This window comes from Thermobia domestica, chromosome 1, assembly GCF_964235325.1.
Source record: "Thermobia domestica chromosome 1, izTheDome1.hap1.1, whole genome shotgun sequence".
In the NCBI taxonomy this organism is placed as follows: domain Eukaryota; kingdom Metazoa; phylum Arthropoda; class Insecta; order Zygentoma; family Lepismatidae; genus Thermobia; species Thermobia domestica.
The window spans coordinates 295646708-295674483 of NC_137454.1; the positions used below are offsets into that span (position 1 = coordinate 295646708).

The following is a 27776-nucleotide window of genomic DNA, read 5'->3' on the forward strand; positions in this document are numbered from 1 at the left end:
TCCACCTGTCATGTGGGCGTCTATACCATCCACGATGCGTCGGACGACAAATGGACCAGAAGCTTTTCACAGACATTATAATAGTCAATTTTACTTCCCTGCTCCTGATATTCATACGGTGATTTCTGCTTTGTTAGAGATCCAAACGGAAACTGCCATGAAAATAACGTCCATATTAAAAGGAATTTCAAAGGCCCAAAGACCAGCAGAAGTCAAAAGGAGCGAGTTTGTCATGAGGAAGTATGCTGAGTTCAGGAATTCGCAGAGAAACTATGAGAAGGCACGTATGACATTTTTAAAAGCTGTAGGATTTAAATTTCAAGCATTCAAACTGTAAAATGAAATTTTCTGTAAATAAGTATGTTGCTTTGTAAATATTAGAATGCAATAAAATATATCTCATAAAGGAATAGCTTTATACATTTCATTTCGATGCAAAATTTCACACAATTCCTTAAATCCTGTTGTTGGCAACGTCGCGGCGGAAATTTGCGCAATTTCAGCACTTTCTGCTCCTCGTTAATAAGACATAAATTACTTAGATTATCAACGATCTAATCTTTAGAAAAATTTGCGCAATGTCGTTGCATCGAGAGTTTTATGTTGATTGAAGTAAAGCATGCTGATTGAATTATCGTTTAGGATATGTGCAGGTTTAATATACAATACCTGCATTAATTTGAAGATGTTTGAAGTGAAAGAAAGCAGATCTTGGAGCGCTGTGCAAATAAATAGTACGAACATAATTGCTGAAAGTGTACTCCTTTAGAGGGGAACGATATATATATATATATATATATATATATATATATATATATATATATATATATATATATATATATATATATGTGTGTGTAGGGTAAAACTATAGGACTCCCACTTCAGTCCCACGGTGTTGTATTTCTCATGAATGTAAAATGAAGTTCCAAATTGACGTGAGTAGAGAGTAAAAGAAGGATTTCTTAATCTCCCTGTTAAACGTTCTCTGAACTCCCTCTAAATTATTCGTTCAAGTTTTATTCTTGCTCGATGATCGTTTTATGAAACTTTAATAATTGTAAATCCTAATTGTGTATTTAGTGAAGCCTTCACAAGGAATTAAGAGACTACATAGGAAGCATGTTCTAGAGTTTGAGATTCTTTGAAGTCTTCCGGCGATTCACTTTTGTTCTTCATTTAAATATATCAAATTAAGATATTTCCTTTACAGTAGTGTCTACAGTTACTATACATATGTAGTTATCTACATTCGTTACGTAGAGAATTATGGGCCGCGTTGGCTCAGTAGTAGAGCGCTCACTTCTAGTGCATGGAGACCCTCGTTCGATCACAGTTTGCGTTAAGTCAATTTAGTGGTGAACTAACATCGTGTGCGTGGGTTTTCTCAGGGTTCTCCCGTTTTCTCTTACTTTCGTCATTCTATCACATCCAGCTCATAATCACAGTCTCCCTTACAGCCCTTTCCCATTTGGCGGCGAACTGCCGCGTAGGTTAGAAAGACATTGCAAGCAATTGAGCTTTTCATATATGCGCGGCGGTCGCCGCAAATTTTCGCGGCGAGGAAAAACAGCCGCCTCTCCCTGCTAGAAAGCGGCGCGGCAGATTGCCGCGTACAGCCAAGCGGGACATTGCAAGCAATGGATCTCTTTACATATAGGCGGCTATTTGCCGCTTGGGTGTTGGAGGGGGAGCAAGTGTTGCCAGGAAAGAGTAGAGAGTGGTTGCGATAATTTGTATCTGTGTGTATTTTACGTATATATATGTGTGTGTTTGTGTATTTATGTACAGTATGTTTTTATGTTCTAGCCTAGGACACCTCGAGTGCTTTTAACCAAACTTGTTACATACAATATGTGGGAAAAGATGGCATGTAAAAATAATCGAAAACGACCGATACTACCGAAGTGTCGAATCCAAAGTTCGTTGATTTAAAAGAGTTCAAATCAATACAAATTATTTTTTCTATGTAATAGAAGATTGGGATAAATGTGCGGACAACGCTGGGCAAACGAGCTTCTAATTTCATAAATTTCTGGTACCCCAAAATTGAAATATGTACTATCAAATATTTCAATAATATTACATATTTTACAGTCTTTTGCTATATATTTATGTACTATATATGTTGCTATATATATATTGTTACATAAAAATTCGTAGCCCGGATTTTAGTAATAATACAGTAATGTACCTTAACAAAGCAAGAGACAATTCATTATGTGATATTTGATAAATGTACCGTGTTTTATATATTTTATAACTATTTTAAAACTTCTATGGTTGTAATTTCTTGAATAGTCCTTTGAATTCAGGGACTAGAGCAGTGCTTTAAAGAGACTTGAGTCAATAGTCGGAACGCTTAAAACAAACGAATAAACCTGAAATACTATAATAATAATAATAATAATAATAATAATAATAATAATAATAATACCAACAGACCAGCCTTAAGTTCAGAGGTTGAGTGTTGACTTGGGATTCTGAGATAGATCTCAACCACTGACTATCTCGAAAGGACTTTATCCTGGTTTTCCCAGTCGCAACAGGTAAATACCGGGATGGTATTTGAAATATCCAGAACCATGCCGCTATTTTGCTCAAGTCTATCAATTGTAGAAACAGTATAGAAAAATCTCTTTCAAGGTACCACTTCTCTAAAAAAAACTTAAATTAAAAAAAAATGAACCCATATGTTTCTCTTACTGTTTTTTTTTTTTAATTATTTATTTCTCTCTGTCTTAACAAGGCGAGTAGAAGACACTTTTTGCATCTGGCCATTGTTCCACCACAACACGATAAGAGTTACAAGGTTTTGTTTCTTCAGTTGCACAGCAACCCTGCTCGCATATTTTTCATTCGCGGCAAAAAACCGCGTTAATATGAAAGGGTACACTTCTCACGCGGCAAACTGCCGCGAGCGGCGACGGCAAATCGCCGCCTCAATGTGAAAGAAGCGTTAGCTTCGGTGCATAAACGTGGGACGTTGAACTAAAAAAAAAATCGCAGAAAATTGATATAAATATGTTATGGATACATGTGGCAACAAAAACTAAATGCTGTTCGTAAAAATAAGTGTGGTAATCGCCTTAGATAAACACCCTGTCACTACATCACACGAAAGACTGTCGCTGGTTAGATGTCCTGTTGTTTGGATGATATGTGGCCATCACATCGTTCCTATCCTATCACAATTATTTCGGCTTTCTATATCGGAGTTTGCTATTACTTAATTCAAATAGCATTCCAATTGTCTCATGGTGCTGGGTCAACACTAAAATTATTTTTTCATTGAGAATCAAACCGGAGACTATTCATACCAAAGGGACGCATGCTATACGGTTACAAGAAAGCATTAGTAACTTTACCTGACTTTTGCATAAATTAATTAATTCTGTGTAGAAACCAAGACAGGCTGGACTAATGTTAAAGGCTATACAGGATTAATGTTAAACAATGATTAAAATCAATAATAAAGCATAATTTGGAAAAGAATAAAGCATAATTAAGCAAAAAATAAAGCATAATGTGGGTTGTTCTACTAATTATGTTACATACTGAACATAATTTGAGTGTTAGCTTTAGGCCAGGATTATTATTATTATTATTATTATTATTATTATTATTATTATTATTATTATTATTATTATTATTATTATTATTATTATTATTATTATTATTGTAGTAGTAGTAGTAGTAGTAGTAGTAGTACTAAAATTTTAACGGTGCTCGCCAGTTTAGAGAATTATGAAAGATAACGTACTCGTAATTTTTTTTTTTTTTAAAAAAATGAAAGCCATGTTAGAAATATTTCTTCAGCTTTTGTTATTGATGTTCAGTTGGATAGGCATTAAGTTTTAGTTCTTTCTAGTTACAAGATGTAATTCAGCTAATGTTAACAATTGGAGCAAGTTGAAACGACCAGCGAGTCACATGCACGACTGCTCAACACAAGACCTTCGAGGGTACTTTGACCTTCCCGCGGGTCTCTTTCAGAACAGATGTGCGTTTTACGAAGTGGATACAAATCTTTCGTAGTAACAACAAGAATTTGTTAAAACCTTAAAATATTTTATTTGTTTGAGTCAAGTATTATATAAAATTGTTTTACCAATCATATATATCTTCTGTATGAATTTTGAATGCTTTGTAATGTTCACTTGTTCACTTGTAATGTTTACAGTAAAAACACGATAGTTTTTTTTTTAATATTTTAGTTTCCTAAAACAAGCATTCAGTGCGTAAATTAACCTATAAAATACCAAATATGCTCCAAAAACCAGTAGAAGGAAATGTGTACCAGTACGTCAGGTAGATGATACCCTTTTTCAATAGAATACTAATGTATACGTAATGCAATTCATATTTATAGGGTGAAAGGTATTTATTTATTACGTAGCTATGTGTTTCTTCATTTTAAAAATGACCAACCTCGATGCCGTTACGCGTGGATATTGCACTACTACTCATTAAGAAAACTATTTCAATAGTTTAAATACAGAAATATTCCGGCATTTTTTTTACTAAGATGAGATAAAAAAAAAAAGAGTAAAATATGTATGCTGATTATCCAGATTTCATAGATTCAATTACTGTTTTGAAACAATAAATAAATAAATCATAGGATTTAAAAAAAAGAAAATTTGAGCTCAAAGCACACTGGAAAAGATTTTTTCCTTTCTCAGTTATTCAATGACACTTTTGGAAATATTTTCTGATGCATTTCTTGCTTTCGTAATCGGGAAGTCCAAACTTAAGACCCTGCTTATGGCTATCCTGACTTTTCACCTTTACTCAGTATCATTAAGGGACCCCCGCTGGCCTAGTGGATAGCATGCTTGCCTTTGGTGTACGTAGTCCCGGGTTCGATTCCCGATAGGGTACAGTTGAACGAAGAAAGTGGTTCGGATTCCGATATAATCAGTAGGTCCACGTCTCTCTTAGCCATCTAGGCATAAACGTGGGACGTTAAACAAACCAAACCAGTATCAATGTCGAAATATCTTTAAATGTATAGACAATGCCCAACTTCTAAATTTTCTTCTGAACTACATGTCGCCCCGTGTAAAATAATCCCTCATTTCTTATATGGATGATATTAAAGTTAGTGCATTAAGAACATGCAATATTATTATTACTAAGTTAAATACTGAAAATTTATTGAACACTACGCTATCAAAAATAGAATTTGAAGTTCAGCTTTCAGCTATTTTGTGGCGATTCACCAGAATCGTTGAATTATGAAAGACAAAGATATTTTGTGAGGAAAGGATTTTATGTCTGTTGTACTGCATCATTGTCATATTTTCAGGTTGCTGAAAGTGTTTTCTGTGCTAAATATAATGAACTGAAATTAATTCTTCCTGTTATGAAGAAATTACTAAAACGTTGAAAGGAGGGGGAAGAAGACTGTCCGTATCCATTAGGCCATGTAATAAATTCACATATTTTTCATCGGGACTAAACATTTGTACCTGTTATGATGTTCGTTGAGAGCGAATTCGCTATATGACATGTTAGTAGATAGTTCAACTCTCCATTAAAAGTAATTGGAGACGTATCCCAAGTCGGCGTTATCAGTTATATCATCACGGACAATCGACTGAACCGTTTGAAACGAATATTCGAACGTATAACACTGGTTGAACTGAGATTTTGTCGCCACTTTCATTAAAATGCGTATCTTAAAGGGAGAAAAGAGAGTTTAAAACGTATGCAAATAATAATAATAATAATATAATAAAATAAAGTATATCAGAAGTCTCTCATGTTATTAATGAAGATTAGTACATAAACGTCTAATCTATAGAGGATGGCCCAAAAGTAGGTATACACCCCTGCATTGATCAAGTATAACATTCTAGTTTATGGGTTTATTTGCTTCGGCTGTTCCGATCTTAAGATATAAGTAAAAACACATTAAGAACAAAAAAATAAAGAAACTAAATCTGTCTGATGGATAACAATAAGAAATAATGTAAAATGCAATGATCTAATCAGTATGGTACTGTATATTTAATTTTGCGCCACTCTGTATATTAAAAAGCTAGGTGTGTGTTTGTCCCCAGTCCTTTCGACAATGAGATCTCGAAAACCAGAAGTACGTTCCGTTTTCGCTGGTCAATTCCAAATCTTTAGATTGTCCAGTTCTAATTCAATATTTAAGAACATGACCGTTATTTCTTTATTACATTTTTAGGGGTACACTGAAAGTGTTGACATTTAAAAAAAAAAAAATCATCATATCCTATGGGTTATACATAGGTATATACAAGGGTTGTATATCTTTGAGGCGTTTGTTTAATGGTCAAATGATAATGATAAATGAAGGATAACTATTTCTCCAGGCTAATTAATTGTGTATGTATTGTATTTGCTTATTACATACTGCATGCAAGATGAAAGAAAACACTGATAATACATGAATTAGAAATTCCAACCGGAAGTAGGCTCAATCTCAAACAAACGGTGCGAGATATTGAAAAAATAATCGAAAAAATATCTCTTTTATGATACCCCTTGCCGATTCTTGATCAAGATGCCTTTTACTTGTGTCTGTAAAGGGACATGTACTGATGATGTGAGAAATGACAAGGAGATTCATGCTCATATGTGAATGATGCATTGTGTAGAGAGCGCAGGTTCAGCTAGTCTACATTATAAAATTGAAAGTGGCTATGTTTGTGACTCTTAATCTCTTGCATCACCCGACCAATCTCGATCAAATTTTCAACATAAATGAGGTTCGGGCTTGGGATTGTTTTTATCTATTCACTTTGACGGTAGATCTTAGGGGAGATATAAAAATAAACAAAACTTAACTCTTGAAGCAAATGACCAATCTCGATCAAATTTTCAACATAGATGAAGTTCGGTCCTCGATTTTTTTTTTTTTTTTTTTTTTTATCGTTTCACTTTGACGGAGCAACGGAGAAGGTGGAGGAAGGGGAGATATACAAAAATCTATCTATCTATCAAAGAAGGTATCGCTCGCCCTATGTTGCCATTTGACAATTCTATGTTCACCCCTCCCTCCAAAATGGGAGGCGGGGGAACCGTGTTTCACCCATATTTTAGCCCATATTGACTCTTAACACTTTTCTTATTTGATGCATAGTTCGCAGAATATTGGCTTGTAACACTCAATTTGAACACTGCGCTTTGTATTTGAACGTGAAACCATTTTTGGCGGCTATTTTGAAACAGGCTTGCCCGAAATCAAAACAAATTTCGTGCTGTTTGGTTTTTCACGATCAAACAAGGCATCACTCGACCTATATTTCCATTTGAAATTTTCAAGTTAGTTCCGGGGCCCCATGATAGGGGCCCTGGGGACACCGCGGCAACACCATTCCACATTACCTATGGCTTTTTCCTTTTTCATTTTTTGTTTCATTGTTTTCTTCTCAACCGTTTCTGATTTATAAGCACTGGAAATTTTATCTGATAGAGGACCATTTTTAGGGCCCATTTTGAAAACGGTGCCCCATATCAAACATTGTTCAATTTTACAAGCTCTTTCGAACGATGTATCACTCGACCTGTGTTCCCATTTGAAAATTTCACGTACACCCCCTCCCCCCAAAATGGGGGAACCTCGTGTTTGACCCATTTTTAGGCATCTGTATTATACATCCTCTTAACATTTTTCTTATTTGATGTATAGTTCGCGAGATATTGGCTTGTAACACTTATTTTGACTGACCATATATATATATATATATATATATATATATATGTGTGTGTGTGTGAGAGAGAGAGAGAGACTGAGACTGACTATGTTCGTTAGGCAATAACTCTTGAACCGACCGACCGATCTGAATTAAAGTTTCAACATGAATGAAGTTCGAGCCTGGGAAGTTGTTTTTATCATTTTACTTTGACGGTAGAACTTTACTGGAGGGGGAGGAGGAGATATTTAAAAATAAATAGAACAAATACAACTTAATTACTCTTGAACTACGCGACCGATCTCGATCAAACTTTCAACATAGATTAAGTTCAGGCCTGGGATGATTTTTTTCATTTTACTTAGACGCTGCAACTTCGGGGGAGGAGGAGATTTTTAAAATGATCGGAAATGACAGATATTAGTGTCAAATCTATGGTTTTCGGGGTCACTGAGAAGTTCAGTGACACTCCGATCCCGTTTACATACAAATTCAGCCCCAAAACTTGGAGGAGTGGGATATATATAAAATAAAAAATGACCAATATCAGTATCGAATCCATAGTTTTCGGGGTCTCTGAGATGAACAGTAACACTCCCGATGCCGTGCCCCGCAATATGGGGGAGGGGAATATATAAAATGATCGAAAATGACCGATATTAATGCTGAATCCATAGTTATCGGGATCGCTTAGATGAACAGACACTTCCGATCCCGTTTAAATCTAAATTCAGCCACTTAGCATGGCGGAGGAGGAGGGAGAAGACATATAACAATGATCGAAACTGGCCGATATCAGAGAGCATTTTAGTAACAGTAATAGTAAAAAATGACTGAGTAACGGAACCTATTACTATGTTTTTCTTAATTTAATCATGCGAAGCGGGTAATAGATGCTAGTCTAATATATAAAAATGAAACTTTCCGTATATAGTTTATAATCAAATCACGGGAAAATGACTGATCAGTTGAAATGAATTTTTGGGTATAGTCATAGTGATAAATTATCTCGAACAAGATTTTAGCGTGTTGCTTTGATTAAAATGATTATCGTAAGAGGGGAACGGGGGTCATAATTTATGCAAGAAATTGAATATCTCACGAACCCATCACGTTAGGAAAATCAAACTCTGTATGTAAACTTCTCATGTCCCTGCGTTTTTGAAGGGAACATTTGGTACACATATACTTTTCGCCACATTGAAAGCAGCGTTATCTGTTATTTGTGATCGCATCAACAACAACAATTGATCAGTTTGAAATGAATTTTGTAGGACAGTTAATACCTACCCCAAGTTAGACTTTTATCATGCTAGTTTACTTTAAGTTCGTGCCCTAAAGGGGGTGTGGGGATCAAAATTTCAGTCAAAAATGTAATATCTTGTGAGCTCTTCAAGTTAGGACGATAAAATTTTTTAAATAAATTCGTGCTCTAAATGGGGTCAAGGGGGTGTGGGGATCAAAATTTGTTAAAAATATATCTTGTGAGCTCTTCAAGTTAGGACGATAAAATTTCTTAAATAAATTTCCCGTTCAAAATAATCGAACAGGTGTCACAGTATTTTCAAAATTCTTCTTTTAGGGGAAGGGACAATTTCTATAATTATTTTCACCACATTGAAGTTGTTGTTATTTATTATTTTGATAGCATCACGGGAAAACGGTCGACCTGTTTAAAACGAATTTTAAAATAATTAGTACTTACATCGAGCTATAATTTTATCATGTCATTTTAATTAAAGGATGTATCCAAACTGTCCAAAGGATGTATCCAAAATCTGTGCCGAAAATAGAATATCTCATCGATTTTTTAAATATCATTTTTATTGAAATGTTTATTCTAAGGGAGGGGTAAAGAATGGGCATTTCAACTGGTGAAAAATAAGTGAACGTGTACTCTAGCATTTTAGAAAATTCCGCGTTTGAGGTAGAGAAGGAGATGCTTTATATAATACTTTCCTCAGTATTTAAAAATAACATACATGCTGTCTTACCATCGCGGGAAAACAGCTACACCCTTTGAAATAATTTTTTGAATATAGTTAACATTTGCATCTAACTAACTCTATGATCTATGGAAGCCGGATATTCAATGCCGCATTCACAAAAAGCTATCCATTGACTTCTGTCCTTACCTAACCGGATCCAGTTTCTACTTTGTATTCCTATTTCTGCAAAATCCGTCTTAATAATGTCTTCTATCTACTCCTAGGTCTTCCTAATGGTCGTTTTCCGATTGGATTTTTATTTAAAATTTTAAAAGCGTTCCTCTTTCACTTTGGCTACATGACCTGCCCACCTGACCCTCCCTAACAATGTTTGGTAAATTGTATAAATTATGCAGTTTCTCATTATGAAGTTTCATTCCCGTTCCTCTTGGATCCAAATATTCGCCTTAAGATTCTGTTCTCAAATACTTTCAGTTTACTTTCTTCCCTCAGAGTAAGTAACCACTTTTGCAGCCATACAGCACATCAGGCATGATTATCGTTTTATATATTTTAAGCTTCAAATTCCTCGACAGAATTCGCGAAAACAAAATATAGTTTTGGTCTGTCAATATTAATCCTAGGTATTTGAAAGTATCTACTTTGTCGACAGTATTATTTGATATTTTGACGTATCCGTAATTTGCAGTATTATTATCCCGGCGAATTTCTGTGTATTTACTTCTAAACCCACGTCCCTGCAACTGTTTAATAAAACCTCTGCATTTCTTTCTATTCTCCTATCACCTTCTATCATATTTACTTCATCTGCATACGCCATAACTTGGTGAATACCATTCAGCTTTAGGCCCTGGTTGCTATATTTAATTTTCCTTATCTTACTCCAGAGCAAAGTTTAATAATAATGGCGACAACGCATGTCTTAGTTTGAGGCCATTCTCGATACGAAAGCTCGTGGACATTACTTTGGGATTCATTTAAATACATCTTAATTAATCTAACTTATCTTTTTCGGTATTCCAAATTCTATAAGAATGTTAATAGTGTTCCCCTCCTAACCTAGTCGTAGGCCTTTCTAAAATCAATAAACAACTGATTTACTGGATTATTGTATTCCCAGTTCTTTTCGAGTACTTGTCGATAGTTGAATGATTTCGCCTAAATTCGCACTGATAATCTTCAATAATTTCATCTGCGTATGGAATCAATCTTGCTAACAGAATGTTTGAGAAAATTTTATAGGATGTTGACAGAAGGAAGATCCTTCGATAATTAAAATAATCAGTTTCGTCGCCTTTCTTGTGAATTGAAACAATGATTGATTCTTTCCACCTTTTTGGCAGTTCCTCGTTGTTCCAGATAAGGAAATGAATGTGTGTACATTGCTGTACAATTTTTCCCCCTCCAGCTAAAATTAACTGATTCGGAATTTCATCCACATCCGGAGATTTGTGTGTGATACTTGGATCTAGTTGAGATTTTATCTTGTCATTTCAATTCAAATATGGATCACAAAGACGGGAAAAGGGGTCTAAATATATCTTTCAAATAATTTTCGTAAATGTATTTTTCCCGTGCGAAGAACGGATATTTCAGACATAGTATTTTATATTTAAGTGTGTCAGTTGTTTTCCTCGAATCAATATGTTACTCTTCTGCAAATTTATTGCTGTTCTATCATAGCAGTTACAGCATCCAAGGTGCTCCTTTTTTTTCTTTTTTTTTTAATACTAAAACCGTGCTGACATTCATAGAAATAACTTAAGGAATCCAGATGTGTTATCCGTTTTACTTACGTATTTCATTCACAGTGATACCTTGGAATACGAATTTGTTCCAGAACTACGTGCAAGTTCTAAATCGTTCGAATATCGATATTTTTTTTCTTTTAAAAATAATAAAAACTGGATTTATCTGTTGTTGGGAGCACAAACTGTTTGTAATTTTACTAATAAATACACTGGATTTTAAGATAAGATGTTAACAAATAATAATAATAAGCATTCACTAATAGATCGTTTGGCACAACTAAGAAGCTTCTGCACTCTTCGGGGTCTTCATGTACGATTTTTCTGTGTAATAATAATGTTTGAATGAAAAGTAACTTTTAGGACCTATGGCGAATGTACCAAGTTGTTACAATGTAAATAAAAAAAAACATCAAACATGTACTGAAGCATAAAATTAGCAATAAAAATTACACAGGATATTTTCACTACATCTTCCGACAACGAACTGAACGACAAAGCATATGGATGTCCCAAGCGAAGGGGCAAACATACGCACAAACTGATAGTAAACATACTTGGCGTTCGGATTCCAAAGAAGCGTTGTATTCCGGGGCAAAATTTGCTCGAATATTTCGTTCGTATTCCAAGTTGTTTGAGTTTGGAGCGTACGGATTCCAGAGACAATACTGTACTTTAGGAACGAAGCTTGTATAAGATCTTTATGCATCTAGTTGATCTTTTATCCTTATAAATTGGAATAACTTTAGCAGTTGTGGATTGAACTACAAAATCTCTCAAAGTAAAAGAAGAATTTAAAAGTAGTACTGACTTAACATTTCATTATGTAATCCACCTCTTATTTAATTTTTCTTTTTCTCTAAGGTACCAATAATTCTGGCGGTTTTTCGTTGTGATGTGTATATACATGGAAAATGCAGGCAGCAACGGATTTTCCGTAATAACTAATTTATATCGTAGGAGAGAAAAGTTACAGGGGTGGAAATATATGACTGAGCCATCCAGGCTTAGTTCTTTTCGAAAAGTAGTACTACGTTTTCATCTCTGTTTTATCCTAAAGATACATTAAGCATGTTGAATAAATGATGAACTTAAAATAGATCTAATAATCCAGACTTCTAAACATTAATATCATTTTTTTTTTTTTTTTTTCTGTAGGTTGGAGAAAGGGGTTATTTAGAAGGGCTGGCGTCGCGATATGCTGATGAATTCAACACTCATTATCAGGACGTTTTGGAACATTTGGAAGAACTGAGGCGCAAAGAGTGGGAAGAACTTTCTCCGAGAATTAGAGTTCTTGCCACAACTCCTGAGACTCCTACTTATTGCCCACCAGCAACACTTACAACGTCCCTGTCACAGCCCATTTATGTTCCCGGAAAGTATTCAGTAAGTATCTATTGACACTTACATATTTTTGACAAAAGTTTCCAGAATTCATGGATATGGATAAGATTGCATACCCAGAAAATATGAATTAGTAATTGTTATGCAGTATGAGAGGGGGAAAACGTGTATATTTTCTGATGTATATACTTCGTTAATATTTCTATAACCAATTGAATAATCTAGTGTTATCTTTCTCCAAGAGAATTGCGTTATACTTATTTAAATTGGATTCAATTCGCTCGTCCGTTAAGCATGATACTGACAATAAATTAGTCGCGAAAATTTATTCTGTGCATGCTAATCTAATGATAACCCTAGCCCGTGCTTTTCCTTTTTTAAACAATATTGCGTAACTGCTTTATTCGCGTCAAATAGTGTAGTAACTTTTAGACGTATATAAAGCATGTCATCGGAATGTTGACAACTTAGTAAAGATTTAATAGAATTCCCTCTTCATAGAAGATTTAACGTAAATAATTGCAGCGTCTGACTGTTTGAAACTGAGATAAAAACACGTAAATAGTGAAAGTACGCTTGGTGCCATTCTGAATTAAAACTTGTTGTAAGTAGTTTGCGAAAGATTATCCTTACTTTCTAAGCTGTCGATATTACTTATATAAAATGTACTTATAGGAATCTCGTAGAAATTACTAGAAGAAATAAAACAGACACGACGAACTTGTAAACATTTTAGATAACCAACATTTTCAAACAGAAAATAGTTGAAATATTAATATTAGTGGATAAAGTGCCCTTTTTTTTTTTCTTAATTACTATTAAGCTGGCCCTGCCATTTAAAGTACAAAACGTATGGAATGTTTATTATTTCTTATTTTTGATACAATAGAAGTCGACATTCGATTAATTGGAAAGTGTGTTGCTCGTAAGAATTAATTTATAGTGATTTTCGCTTGTAAAATTGGAAAAGGCACCAATGAAATTTCATCTGGAACAAAATGTTCTTACTTCGATCATTTAGATTCATATAACGTTAAGGGATTTTTTTTCATTTCTTTTTGTAGTTTGTAGCAAGTGAGTTTGAGTTTATTTACTTTCGTCATTTGTAATTGTTCTTTTCTTTCTTCAGGCAAATATTTAACCTCCCCTGTATTTCTAAAACCTTCATCCAAAACGCTTTACTAATACTGGAATATTTACTTTCGTTATTTGTAATTGTTCTTTTCTTTCTTCAGGCAAATATTTAACCTCCCCTGTATTTCTAAAACCTTCATCCAAAACGCTTTACTAATACTGGAATATACAGCTTATTGCTTATGCAGGAAATTTCACTTTCTTGTACGGAAACAGGCTTTGTTTTTTTCTCAGTGGAAGCGGTCTTTTCTTAAAAACTAAATAAGAAAAGAGGAAAATTTATTTATTTATTTAAACAAAACAACACACACGCACACAAAAAACTTTTGTGAGTGGTGTGGAAAAAAAAAAAGAAATATTTCTGAGTGGTCAGATTTAACATTAGCAAAATACAATATGGTAATGTGCATAAAGGGTTGTTCTTTACGTGACATGCCCTATATAGAAGACTAAGATTTGAATTACAAATCTTGGTAGGGCTGGGAAAAAGTAAAAGGATAGTATCCAACTACTCCATAGTTTGCAAGGAAGAAAGAAACATATAAATAAAAAAGTTACAGTATAGGACAAAATACTTTTCTTATCGACATATTACAAAGTAATGTAGCGAATTGGAAGCTTCCCACCGTAGTCGTAGATTAAATTGAGTCGTAATTGCGTTCATTTTCAGATTTTCTTATCATTATCAATATATGAAAATAACTTATCCTACTATAGTATTTAATATTAAACTATATTATATGACTCTTTATCTTGTCCGATGTGGCTTTAATGATTTTTTTCTTTGGATTCTTTTCAGCCTTCAAGCTGTCTAAGCGACAAAGAGGAAGATGAGATCTATGGTTTCGGCTATGGCATCTACGGGAAACAGATGTTGCAGCGACAGCAACAGAACAAGATGATCATATCTCCAGCAAACTACGCATCCCAGTCGAATTACCAAAGGTTATTATGCAAATCAAACTCATTTCATAATATAATGAAAACTTTCAGAACAAAATGTTATTACTGATTCACTTTGTATTTTTAAACTAAGAAAAAGATAAGTAAGACCTGTGCTACTTGAGAATTCCTAACTGCTGAAGCCGTATTTTACGAATGTATTTCTCTTAATGTAACACTATAGAAGTTTGTTCGGTTTACATCCGACAGATTTTCAAAGTGGATTTATCCTATTAAAAGCCCTGTCGCCACCACCGGCTGTGTTCGATTGGACTACCAGCATATGGACTATCGCCCGACATCAACAAACAAACTACGTTGCAGCAAAAGCATAATAAATCCATCCCGTTCGTCCCTAAAAGTTTTCCATAGACACTAAAGGGGATGTTGTAGATGTAGACGACAGTATATATAGGTAGAAATTGACTTAACTGGCGTCAGGTGTTTTGACAGGAATGTCATGAAGCTGATCTCTGTTTTCACCCTCATGTCAAGATCAGGCCGAATGGGATGAATGGACGCTTTGTTCATGTGGATCTGCAACTGGTTCTTGTTAGCTCCGCACAAACGATGGTTGTCTTTCCGATAGATTGTGTTCATGATGTATTTCTGGAAGTAGGTAACATTCCCCTTCACATTTTTGTCCACTTTACTGTGCTCAAATTCCCTATGAAACTCTATCGAAATTCCCTACGAGAAATTTTCCGTGCTTTGGTGATAAAGCTTGGTACGTCCCTTGCTAGAGATGTCACAGTACGAAATTGCTTAAATGATACCATTACACGAGAGGAAAATGTAGACATCCAATGTGGCGGTTATCTTAAATTTTGATCCCCTCCCCGTACAGTTTTCAGCAGTTTGTCTTATGTTCATCAGTGTGGAGCGTGAGAAGGCTGCACAGAGGTCTCATAACAGGGGACTGCACCAAATTTAATGTTTTGGCCATGTCCCATTGGAGTGGTGGATTCTCATTGCTTGCCAGTTGACTAATTCTTCAATTAATTCTTCATTGGTAACCTCTAACAGACCCTTGACAATTTTGATGATGGTCTATACAAATCATTTAAACGAATTCAGTAAGGTAATTTTAGTTGAAGGTACTTCGTAGCATTTTTTTTTTCTAAAGTTCATAAATTGAATGAAATAATCGATAATATATTCCAGAAACTGTAGAAGATGACAAAATTCAAACAGAAGAAATTTTGCATTGCTGTAGAAAAAAATATCATTACATGGTGACTGATAATATTAATCTTCATAATTCATATAATTTACTATAAATTATCCAGTTTCATCAAGATAGTTATTCGAAAAGGTATCGAGCCTAAAGTTTTGAAAGATTGAGTGTTTATATAAAAACTGTTTTTTGTAATTTTCCGTATCTTGTAAATAATCTTTTCTTTATTTTCAGTTGCCTCAGTCCCAGATCAGCATATTTCTATGAATTCCCACCTAATGGTGAGTAAACCAGGTTTCGAGTTCGTGAGTGCTTCATTTTCTTACTGCTAGTAATCATAATTACTTCAAGGATAATGCAGAAAGTGTTTGTGATACGAAACAATTAGTTGTTGAAAAACAAATAAACTTCACTATGGTGCATTCTACTGTATATCATGTGATACCTTAATTTAATGCATTAAAATCACTTTGTAAAGGGTATCTCAAATGCCTTTTCTTTTACAACTTGCAAATGTGTCCCAAATGAACTTACGTATGTACACATATAGTGCGCTTCAATTTAAGGGGGTGGTAGGTGAGTGAAATAACAACGTAAGAGGATTTACTAAATTACGTTTCTGAAAAAAAAAAAGTCCAATATGTAATAATCTTGAAAATGAGACTCAACAATTTATTGAAATCCTCCATTTTCTTTAGTGCGAAATTGGATTGATTGATGTAAATCAAATTTATTGTGGTTAAAACAGAAATAAAGTGCAATATCTCTAACAATTCTGGAATACTAATCAAATGTAAGTCTAGAACTTGCATCTTAATCCATATGATGGTAGGATCTTAATAATGCAAGGTAATAGGCCTAGAATTCCGGACAATTTACTGTTTTAATAATTTCATATTGTACAGATGACTTGAGGAGAAAGCTTGAATCCATTTAACATTTAATACTCAATAATTGAAGCGCTTAGAGGATAAAGGTGTTATGTTACATTTTTTGAAACGTTGAATTCTAGCGGTTCATGCACGTGTTATATGTTAGTCATGCTACATAACATGTCATTTAGTAAGTCCTCGTTCCAGTGAAGAGATTTGAAAATGATGAAAGATGTGTGTTAGCAGACATAGTTATTACAGTCAATTTTTCCGGAATGTACAGTCCACAGCAAAAAACGTGCCAACATGAGCATGTAAGTTTATTGTGAAACTACGAAATCTTTTGCTCCAAAATGAGTGTACAGAAGAGGACGACGATGTTTCTCCTTGTGTGATTCGTGCCACTTAGACGTTATGTTGATTCCCTGCACTGTTAGGCGTAGTTTCACAATAAACTTACGTGCTCATGTTGCAGGTTTTTTGCTGCGGACTGTACAATATGTTACATAGCACCTTTACCCTCTAATCCCTAGTGTATATATAGTTGCTGCCCCTCATCAAACCTCTGTTCCCATCATCACTTTTTACTTTTCCCGTCGATTTTCAAACTTATGCAGGTGTCCAAGGACTTTTGACTCACCCTGTATATATATCGTGGTAATACATATATTAGACATAAAATATACCGTAACTGGAACTTTTAACATATATAAAACAGGTTGCAGTGCTTGAAATGAAGTTTTGAAAATAGTTAGTACTTCCTCAAATGGGTTTTATCATGTCACTTAGATTAAAGTGCGTATCCTAAGAGAGAGGTGGGTGGGAGGGGATCAGAATTGATGCAAAAAATAGTCTCTCAGGAGCCTCTCAAGTTAGGAAAATGAAACTTGATACATAAACTCTTCATTAAAACTAATTAGTTACGTGTCTCAGAGTTTTCAAAATTCTGCTTCTAAGGGAGGAAGGAAAAAATTTGTTTTTTTTTTCTTTCTTTTTTCTTTCTTTATAGTCATATCGACGTTATCTGTCTCATCATAACGGGAAAATGGCTGAACTATTTTAAATGAATTTCTGAACATAGCATCATAACATTTACGTCGAGCCAATTTTTGTATGTCACTTTTATTAAAATGCATATCTTAAGAGAGGAGGAAGAGAGTGTTTAAAATTTATTCCAAAAATAGAACATCTCACGGTCCCCTCGTGTTCGGAAGATGAAACTTCATGTATAACCCTTATTACAAATAAGTGACTACGTGCTTCGGCGTTTTAAAAAAATCTGCTTCTAAAAGGGAAGAGAGTTTCTGTGTTATGCTATATAAAAATAATATTGACGTTATTTGTTTCATCATAACAAAACAGTGAATTTTTGTTATGAATTGGTTTGGAGTGAATTTTTGAGCATAATTAGCACTCGACTCGAGGCAAGCTTATATCTTGTCATTTCCACGAAAATGTGTAAGGGTAAAGGCCTTCAAAATTCATGACAAAAGTATGTACCTCACGAACCATTCAAGTTATGCAAATGGAACTCGATATTTAAAACCCTTGTTATAAATAAGTTGAGATGTGTCCCAGGATTTTCGAAGATTTCTTATTTTGTATTCATAAAATGGCAAAAGTGAGAACATGAAGCGTTTAAAATGAATTTTTAAGCATAATTTGGGTTGACCTGGGTATTTATCGTTAGCTTTACACTTGGATTGAAATACATATTCTAAGGGAGAGAGTAGATTTTTCCCAAGCAATAATGGCCGCACCGTTTGAAAGGATTTTTTGAAAATAGCACTTTGTTCGAGTTGAGTTTCTATTCTTTCATTTCGATTCAAATACGCATCGTAAGCGGGTGGAAAAGATGATTGAAATATACCTTTCATATATTTTCCTTAAACCTGTTCTTTCCATGCTAGAAACAAACAGTTCAGTTAGTTGTTCACATTGTAAATAAAAGAAAAATGTAAAATATATTTGAAAAGAAAACCAAAAAGCGAACAACCTTCTATAGGAAATTAATTTCGAATTTGCACTTGAAATACGTAACTGATTCTGGGAGCTAGTGAGAAGGCTCCTAGAGTCTCAAAACAATAGTAAAAGTTTCGAATGTGGTTGTTAGAAGTACATTGTGCAGGATGGCCATAAATAGCTTTTTTTTCTCCCCTGTATCCATGTCTTAAAAACGAAATGCTGTTGAGACTGGGCTAAAAATGCATGAAACTGTTGCATCGTATTCATATCTTCGTTGCACATTATTCCAGATATTAAAAAAATATAAACCAAAGCTGCAAGTCATTGCATTCGCAATATGGTAAGTTTTATATGATTGTAAAATGATTACATTGTAGTTCGTTGTAGTAGGTGTGCTTAGAGGTTTGTTTTATTTTTTCAGAGCAAAGTGGAACCCAACAAACATCTAAGAAGAAAAGCTTTACGAGGTTTTTGCGTGGTCTTCGAACGCATCGCAAGGACAAAGGATCACCGCGTCACAAAAACAAATCTGTTGCTCAAAAGGTAATTGTATTAGTAATTGTTAAGTTCTACCTTACCAGTTATCATAATTCTTCCATCACTGGAAGATCAATTACCGTCAGTGTAGAAGTTTTGATACATTACATTTCTTCACTTATCTGTAGGTTTTCATATCATCAGTGAAAGTATGAAGTGTTTTTCTCACTGAAGTTTAGTTTCTAATTCGACAGTAAAAGCTTTTTATTTTAGCTTCAGGTGATAGATCAGTTTGTTTTGTATTCTTCGATTTTAATGCTTATTCCTTATCGTGTCCTTGAACTTAAATGGAGTCTGGAATGTAGAAGCAACAGTGTATAAAAACAAAAGAAATTATATGAACTAGTCAACTTTCACGATTGAGAACGAACTAATAATAAAATGCTGTATTAATTGAAAGGTGAATATACGAAGAACAGAAAAGGTATTGGGAAAGATTATCCAAATTACAGTCGAAATATGTATGAAGTTGCAGGTGAAAGTATCTTCTTCTATAATAATAATACCCACTTCATAACAATTAAACCAATTAAGAGTACAGTTCTAGGTACTTTTTCTATATCGAAGACTTACAAAATCCCGTCTTCGTGCCAAAGTTATTGACGAAAGAATGTGTAGTGTAGGTATGCATGTTTACTGGCAAGAGATCGGTGCTTTGTGGTAACTGAGAGGTAGAATAATGACATCACTAGAAAGTGTCAACAGATAATCCAAGGAAAGCTAGTGTTATGTTAAATAAATTCAAAAGGTACTCATGAGTTCATTTTAAAAATTTTTAAAAAATCGTTATTCGTCAAATTTTCGATGACTGTATTATCACTGTTGTTAAAACATAGATAAGAAAAAAGTTTTTTTCTTGGGGATATGATGGGATGGGAACTAATTCAACATGTAACAACTATGTATATTACTCTTGTGAAACAAAACATGTTATTTCTTTCAGTGCAGATATTAGCAGTATAAAAGTCTTATATTAGTATATTCTTTCCTCTATGATTAGTTTTGACTGTGTAAGTGTCGTGATGTTATTCCAACACGGTCGAATTTTAATTTTGATTCCTTCGAATGAAAAAGGTCTCGTATGTGTGTCTTTCTACGGACAATATGATTTATAATCAAATACTTACCTTGTATGTGTCGATATTTTATGAATAACCGCTCTGTTTCAACGGACTTTCATCTTTGTTAACAGTATTAAAGAAACTTCCACTGAAATCACATCACATCTAGTAGTATAAACGTAAAACTTCTTGAGTTAATTTCTTTTCTACATTGTAATAAAAATTTTCATTTACTTCATTCACATAAGTAAAAATGCTGTTTACGCATCGAAACGTAAGCTCAAAAAGTTTATACTACTAAGTTGTATGATTGCAGCGGAAGTCATCCTTGAAACAGGATGGTTATTTATAAAATATTGGCGCATACAAGATAATGATTTGATTATGATTCAATTTCGCGTCCATTTGTCTCTTTAAGGAAGACTTTATAAGCTTCATTAACAGTATTGTATTTTGTATCTTTTAGGTGTTACATAAGGTCTGATCTTTAAGTTTTATGTCCAACGGTTATGCCGGCTAGGCTAAAGGAGATGGTGATGATGAGAAATTAATGAAATGGAGGAATAAAGAGAGTGGGAGGAAACGGGAGAACCCCGAGAAAACCTACGCACACGGTGTTTCTCTACCACAAAGCTCACTTGGCAGGAGCTGGGATCGAACCAAGAACCCCATGCACCAGGTGAACGCTCTATCACTAAGTCACCGCGACCCCATAAGATCTGATATTGGAACAGCGTTGTATTTGGCATCACAAACATGATCTTTCAGTTTGATGTGTTTTCATTTTCGTCATACTTATTAGCGTCTTGGTTATATGAAATAAAGGCATGCCTTTTCAGTTTTTAGTATCATCCATTGTGATACTGTCAGTTTTGAGTGACATTTCAGCGTAATGTAACTATTTTTTCAGTGTTAATACTATAACCATTTTTCATTGTGATATTTAATAAAACATTCATTTAAGTCTGTCATTGTTATTAAAATATAGATTTGGGACGCTGCGAAGAAAATCTTTCGACCATGTCATTTTTTTTTTTTTTTTTTTTTTTTTTTTTGTGTGTGTGTGTGTGTGTGTGTTCCGAATTTGCGTCTATGTATTGGGTGCCTGCTGTATCTATTCGTATTCCTTAAAGTCAAGTTTGTTTGATTTTCTATTAATAGTCAGAACCAGGAATTATATACTGTCGTTAGTTTCTTACCTATATCTTGACAATGCTGACAGTATAGTTAGGAAAAATTTCATCAGTAGTGATTTTTGAATGAATCCGTTACAGGATAGGGAAAAATAAGGTGAAAACCTTTTCATTTATTTATAAAACAGCTCTTGAATCGTGAATCATACAATTATACTGAATTGTACGATCTGAATTTTACAGTTAAGTTTTCTTTTTAGTAAATATTTTTAAATTTAATATAGTAATTTCTCTCTCATGATGTTATTTCATAGTTAGTAATATTGCTTTCTATGAATTTAATTGTATTTAAATTTTCAACGTTAATTTTATTTTCATTTTAGATAAATGCAGCTGAAAACGTGCCAACTCTTGGGGATGGAAGAGACTACGAACAATATCATTTCGTGCAAATGAATGGTGGAACTACAACGAATAGTTTCGAAGAAACGATCGAAAGGGTGAGTATATGTTTTTCTGAACAGAGAAAGTATGATTAATAGATCTTAAAAGTATTGTTTCGGTGTGTTCTTAAGTTAAAAAATTGAGTGAGCTGTGATACGTATATTATGAAGCTTTTGTTTTGCTTTTAAATAAATAAATAAATAAATAAAAAGGCATTTTGAGGTTGTATAATATTGTACAAATGTCGTTACTTGCGTCATTAATTTACTCTTGATTTTATATTTGTATGTATGCTAAGTTATTCCTAGTGCTACTTATAATAGTACTTCTATTAGGTTCAAATGATGGAACTTATATTTAAGACGATGCAGTATAATGTGCATTCCGCCGTATTAGTCTGTCATACACTCGCAGAAAATAATCTAATGGTGAATTACATGATGCATCGATATGGTACCTCTTCATCTGTGAAAATGCTTCACATTGTTATTGTAAGTACTACGATTTGAAAGCAAATCTTCATAATACAAATGACTGGACAGCAAGCAAGAAGATCATATTAATAACGCGACCAATGCTATGAATTTGTATCGCAATATTTCAATAACTTCCGTAATGTACGGCTCGTATATTATAATGGACTTGTATTACAGTGGACTTCCTAATATATCCTCTATATTCAGTGCCTAACTATCACTATCAGACACAATTATAACACATAGAACCTCAAGAAACCATGTGCAGAGACACTCGATGCAGACTTCATATATACAAACTTTTTAAAATACATAACATTGCAAATATAATGTGCGCTGGTCATCCTACACAGCACATAGTAAAATATAAAACAGATGTTCCTAATATCAATTCAGTAAGCTATTGCCCATGAACTCAATCAATAATATATAATTGCTGCACATATTTCTCGTTTAGCTTACATGTTATTTAAACTCTTTTCATCCAATTCGACTTAACACAATTTCCTAACTGTTAGCCATACGATAAGCACCACTTTGTCCGAACGAAGAAACGAAAATTCTCTGATTGCATATGTAGAGCTGAAGTAAACATCAGTGAATGGCTGGAGGTTCTTTGACGTCACGTATTAGAAACTACAATTGTGTTGAAATGAAATAAAATAATTTATATGTTGAGTTTTGCCGTGCACACATCTTCTAATGGAAGTGAAAAAGGTGTAGCACTGTCTTATTTTAATACGGTTATGAGCATGTTTGCTATCTTGTATTTTGTTTCCTTCTTTGCTTTCTTTACTGTGGAATCATTACAGGGATAAGCAACATTGTCTCATTTTCATTCTAGAAACAGCAGCAAAAGACATCTTGTACCACCATATATATATATATATTGTGTGAATCCATTTCAGATTATACGTTCATCGTCTTTTATTTATTATTATTATTATTATTATTATTATTATTATTATTATTATTATTATTATTATTATTATTATTATTATTATTATTATTATTATTATTATTATTTTCAGCTGAAGCTACAAGAAGCACTGAAGAAGAAAGAACGATTTCATAAGGAACATGAAGAGGTGATTTTTTTCGCTAGTAGATAATCATAGAATAATATAACTTATTGTTTTTTGATATGAACTTTGTAGGTAAGTAAGTGGGTCATTGCACATCAAATTACCACATGATGGTGTTACCATCGTAGACTTCCTCCAAATTTGCTGCCTTTATTGACTTTTTGATTTTTAAAAGTATTTCTAATGGCATCGATTTAAACGACATCGGAAAGATCATTGATCATCTCGGTGACCCCGACAATCATGAATTCAACACTAACATTGGTCATTTTCGACCATTTTATTATCTCCCCTCTCCCAAGTTGCTGGACTGAATTTGGTTTTAAACGGCATCCGAAGTGTCACATTTCATCTCAACGACCCTAAAAACTACGAACCAATCGGACATTTTTGATCATTTTTATATATCTCCCCATCCTCCTCTTCCATGTTGCGCGGCACGGCATCGGAAGTGTGACCGGTCATCTGAGCGACCTCGAAAACTGTGCATTCGACACCAATATGGATTATTTTTGATCAGTTTTATATATTTCCCTCCCCCTCCCTCAAGATGCAGGCCTGAATTTGGATTTAAACAGCATCAGAAGTATCACTGTTCATCTTGGCGACCCCAAGAACTATATATTCATCACTAATATCGGTCATTTTCGACCTTTTATATGTTTCGAATGGTAAATATTTGGTCGATAGTTGATCGATTTAGTCTAAATCCGCACTGATAATATCCAATAATTTCATCTGCGTGTGGGATCAATCTTGCTAGTAGAATATTTGAAAGGATTTTATAGGATGTTGACAGAAGAGAAATGCCCCGATAATTATTACAGTCAGTTTTGTCGCCTTTCTTGTGAATTGGAACAATGTTGATTCTTTCCACTCTTGTGGCAATTTTTCCTTCTTCTAGATAAGGAGAATGAGTTTGTGTATCTTGTTCCACAATTTTTCGCCTCCAGCTAAAATTAATTCAGCCTGAATTTCGTCTACACCCGGAAATTTATGTTTCTTTAATTTCTTTATAGCGGTTTCTATTTCTATTCTGTTAGGTTCTGGAATATACGGTTCTGCGGTGTGTATCTCCTTTTCTCCACGTACATTAATTTTTGGCTTCGTGTTCAGCAAATCGTCAAAGAAATCTTTCCATCTATTTAAGATGCTATCCGCATCAGTGAGAACTGTTCCGTCAGCTTTCTTTAATATATAAGCACGAGGTTGATAGCCTTTTTTAAATTCGTTGATCCCGTTATACATTTCCCGAATGTTTTTATTTTTACTATTATCTTCAAGTTCTTTAATTTTAGCTTTCAAAAAATCTCGTTTCTTTGTTTTAAAAGTTTTTTAAGTTTCCCGCCTGATGTCTAAGAAATTTTGTGTAGTTATTTCATTCGGATTTTGTAGCCAACGTAATTTTGCCTGTTTTCTCTTCTCTGCTAGTTTAATGCATTCCTGGTCGAACCATGGTTTGTTCCTATGTATTTCCGCGTGTCTCAATTTTTCTTTTGCTGAAATTTTAATACTATCTCTAATTTCAATCCCTCAACACTAGTGCACTCCGAATCTTCTAAAGCCGAGAATCTATTCGAAACTTCAATCTTGTATTCCTCTCTTACCTGGCTCTCATCTAATTTCTTTAAATTAAATCTCTCCGTTTTCGGACATTGAATATTTCTTTTATTCAACGATAATATCTCTCTTATTATCGCTGCTACCAGGTAGTGATCAGTACCACACATTCCTCCCCATGTTGCTGGCCATGACATCGGAAATGTCACCGTACATCTCAGCGACCCTTAAAAATGTGGATTCAGCACTAATATCTCATTTTCGATCACTTTTAAATCTCTTTCTCCCCCTCCCCCAAGTTGTGGGTTTGAATTTGAATTTAAACGGGATCGAAAGTATCATTGTTTATTTAAGCGACCCAGAAAACTATAAATTCGACACCAATAGTGTCCATTTTCGATCATTTTTATATATCTCTTTTTCCTCCTCCCCCAAGTGGCGGGGCTGATTTTGGATTTAAATCGAAACGGAAATGTCACTGTTCATTAGAATGATCCCAAAACTATGAATTAGACACAAATATCGGCCATTTTCGATCATTATTATATATAGCTCCCCCTCCTCCTCCGTGCTACGGCACACGACATCAGAATTGTCACTGTTAATCTCAGCTACTACTAAAACTATGGATTCAACACTAATATCAGTCATTTTCGGTCATTTTTAAATGTTTATCCCCCTCCCCTACATTGACTCCTTCCCAACTATCAGGACTGAACTTGGATCGAAAGAGCATCAGAAGTGTCACTGTTTCACTCATTGATCCCGAAAACTATGGATTCAACAGTAATATGTCATTTTTGATCATTTTGAAACTCCGGTCCCCCTCCCCTACGTTGCATCGTCAAAGTAAATAGCCTAAAGTAATCTCTGCCCCTAAGCTCATATACGTTGAAAATTTGATTGAGATCGGTCGGATGGTTCAAGAGTGATGAAGTCACAAAGGCAGTCATTTTTTATTTTAATTTTTTACATATGTATCTCCCCCTCCCTTAGATTGGCTCGTCAAAGTGAAACGATAAAAAACACCCAAGGCCCGACCTTCATATATGTTGAAACTTGGATCGAGATTGGTTGAGTGGTTCAAAAGTTATTAGCTTTTATTAGTTTTTATTTATACGTCCCCTCCTTTCCCCCTCCCCTAGGATCTACCGTTAAAGTGAAATTACAGAAATGTTTTCAGATCCGAACCTCATGTATCTTGAAAATTTGATTGAGATCGGTATAGTGCAAGAGCTATTAAGTTACAAAAATAGTTATTTTCAGTCTTATATAAATTGATTTTTATATATCTCCCTGTTCTTCTCCTCCCTACGTTGCTCCGTCAAATTTAAATCATAAAAATGATTCCAGACCTGAACCTAATCTATGTTGAAAATTTGATCAAGATCGGGTGATCCGCCCCCGCCTCTCAGTTCTATCATCAAAGTGAATAGCCTAAAACTAGCCCAGTCTCTAACCTCATCGATGTTACAAATTTGATCGAGATCGGTCGGGCGATTGAGGATATTTACAGTCACAAGCATAGTGATTTTCAATTATATATAATATATGGTGTGTATTACGTGTTTTACAATTGAAGCACGTTAATATTTTTGTAAATCTATTTTTGCAATCATCTTTATATTTTAAAAAGATTAATAATATAAAGAAAACCAAGAAAGATTGTCGCTTTTCACTCACCAACTTCGAACATCGATACGTCACCTAAGACTACCTGGAAGATCAAAACTAGTCCCCATCAGCATCGACGACCTTCTGCCAACGTTCTGGAAGGCCATGTATTCCATCGCGATAAAACTTGGTGGGCCGTGAAGCGAAGAAGTTATCAAGTGCATTTTGCACCTCTACTAGGGATTTGAACTGGCGTCCTCTAAGATGATTGTTCAAAGAATGGAACAGGTAATAATCGGACGGTGCAATGTCCAGGGAGTGGCAAATGCAATAGTGTTTCCCATCCAAAGCGTAAAATGGTGTTCCGTGCCATCCTAGCCATGTAGGCCTTAGCATTGTCCTGTAACAGGAGGACCCCTTTGCGATTCAGAAGTGCTGGCACCAGAGTTTTAAGTTTTTCTTGTACACGGCTCAATTGCTGACAGTACAGGACAGAGGAGGACCTTCTTCTGGTGCAGTGCTGGTTTCGGCTGTTTTGGAACCAATTTATGGGATGCTAACCAATGATGACTGCGCCATGGAGCTTCGCACAGGACCCACTTCTCATCACATATCAACATCCTGTCCAGAAATTGCTCCATCCTTAGACGAGACAGCAAAGAAACACAGAGTGTCTGCTCGCGCTGCCTTCTAGCCCGGACCTATCGACCAAATCATGTGGGACCCATCGACCCAACTTGTAGTGCTTCCCAAGTTGATGGAGGTGATGCAGAATGGTTTCTCCACTCACACTGAATTGTAGTCCAAGTTCCTCAATGTCTGGCCACTGTTCGCCTCAATTGCTGCCTAAAGATCTTCATTTTGTACGTGTGTTGGTCTTCCGGCACGTCGTGCGTCTTCGAATGTTTCGTCACCGTCCTCAAACTTGTTAAACCACCATTACACTGTCCGCGTAGTCACGACACTCTCACCAAAGGCCTAGCATATCTTCCGCCCGCTACAGCAGCGTTTGACCCCAGTTTGAACTCGTACAGCATACACGCCCGTATGACGACGCTCTGTGGA

At 34.7% G+C, this 27776-nt stretch overlaps 1 protein-coding gene across 1 annotated transcript in view; it reads left to right on the forward strand.

Moving 5' to 3' along the window:
- The window catches only part of LOC145661515 (uncharacterized), a 113928-nt gene that overhangs the window by 56795 nt on the left and 29357 nt on the right, over positions 1-27776 (forward strand). The window contains exons 2-7 of the mRNA XM_081726834.1: positions 12523-12753; positions 14645-14790; positions 16199-16245; positions 19223-19344; positions 21916-22032; positions 23484-23540. Of these exons, the coding sequence (XP_081582960.1) occupies positions 12523-12753; positions 14645-14790; positions 16199-16245; positions 19223-19344; positions 21916-22032; positions 23484-23540 (720 nt within the window). The remainder of the gene's footprint in view (positions 1-12522; positions 12754-14644; positions 14791-16198; positions 16246-19222; positions 19345-21915; positions 22033-23483; positions 23541-27776) is intronic.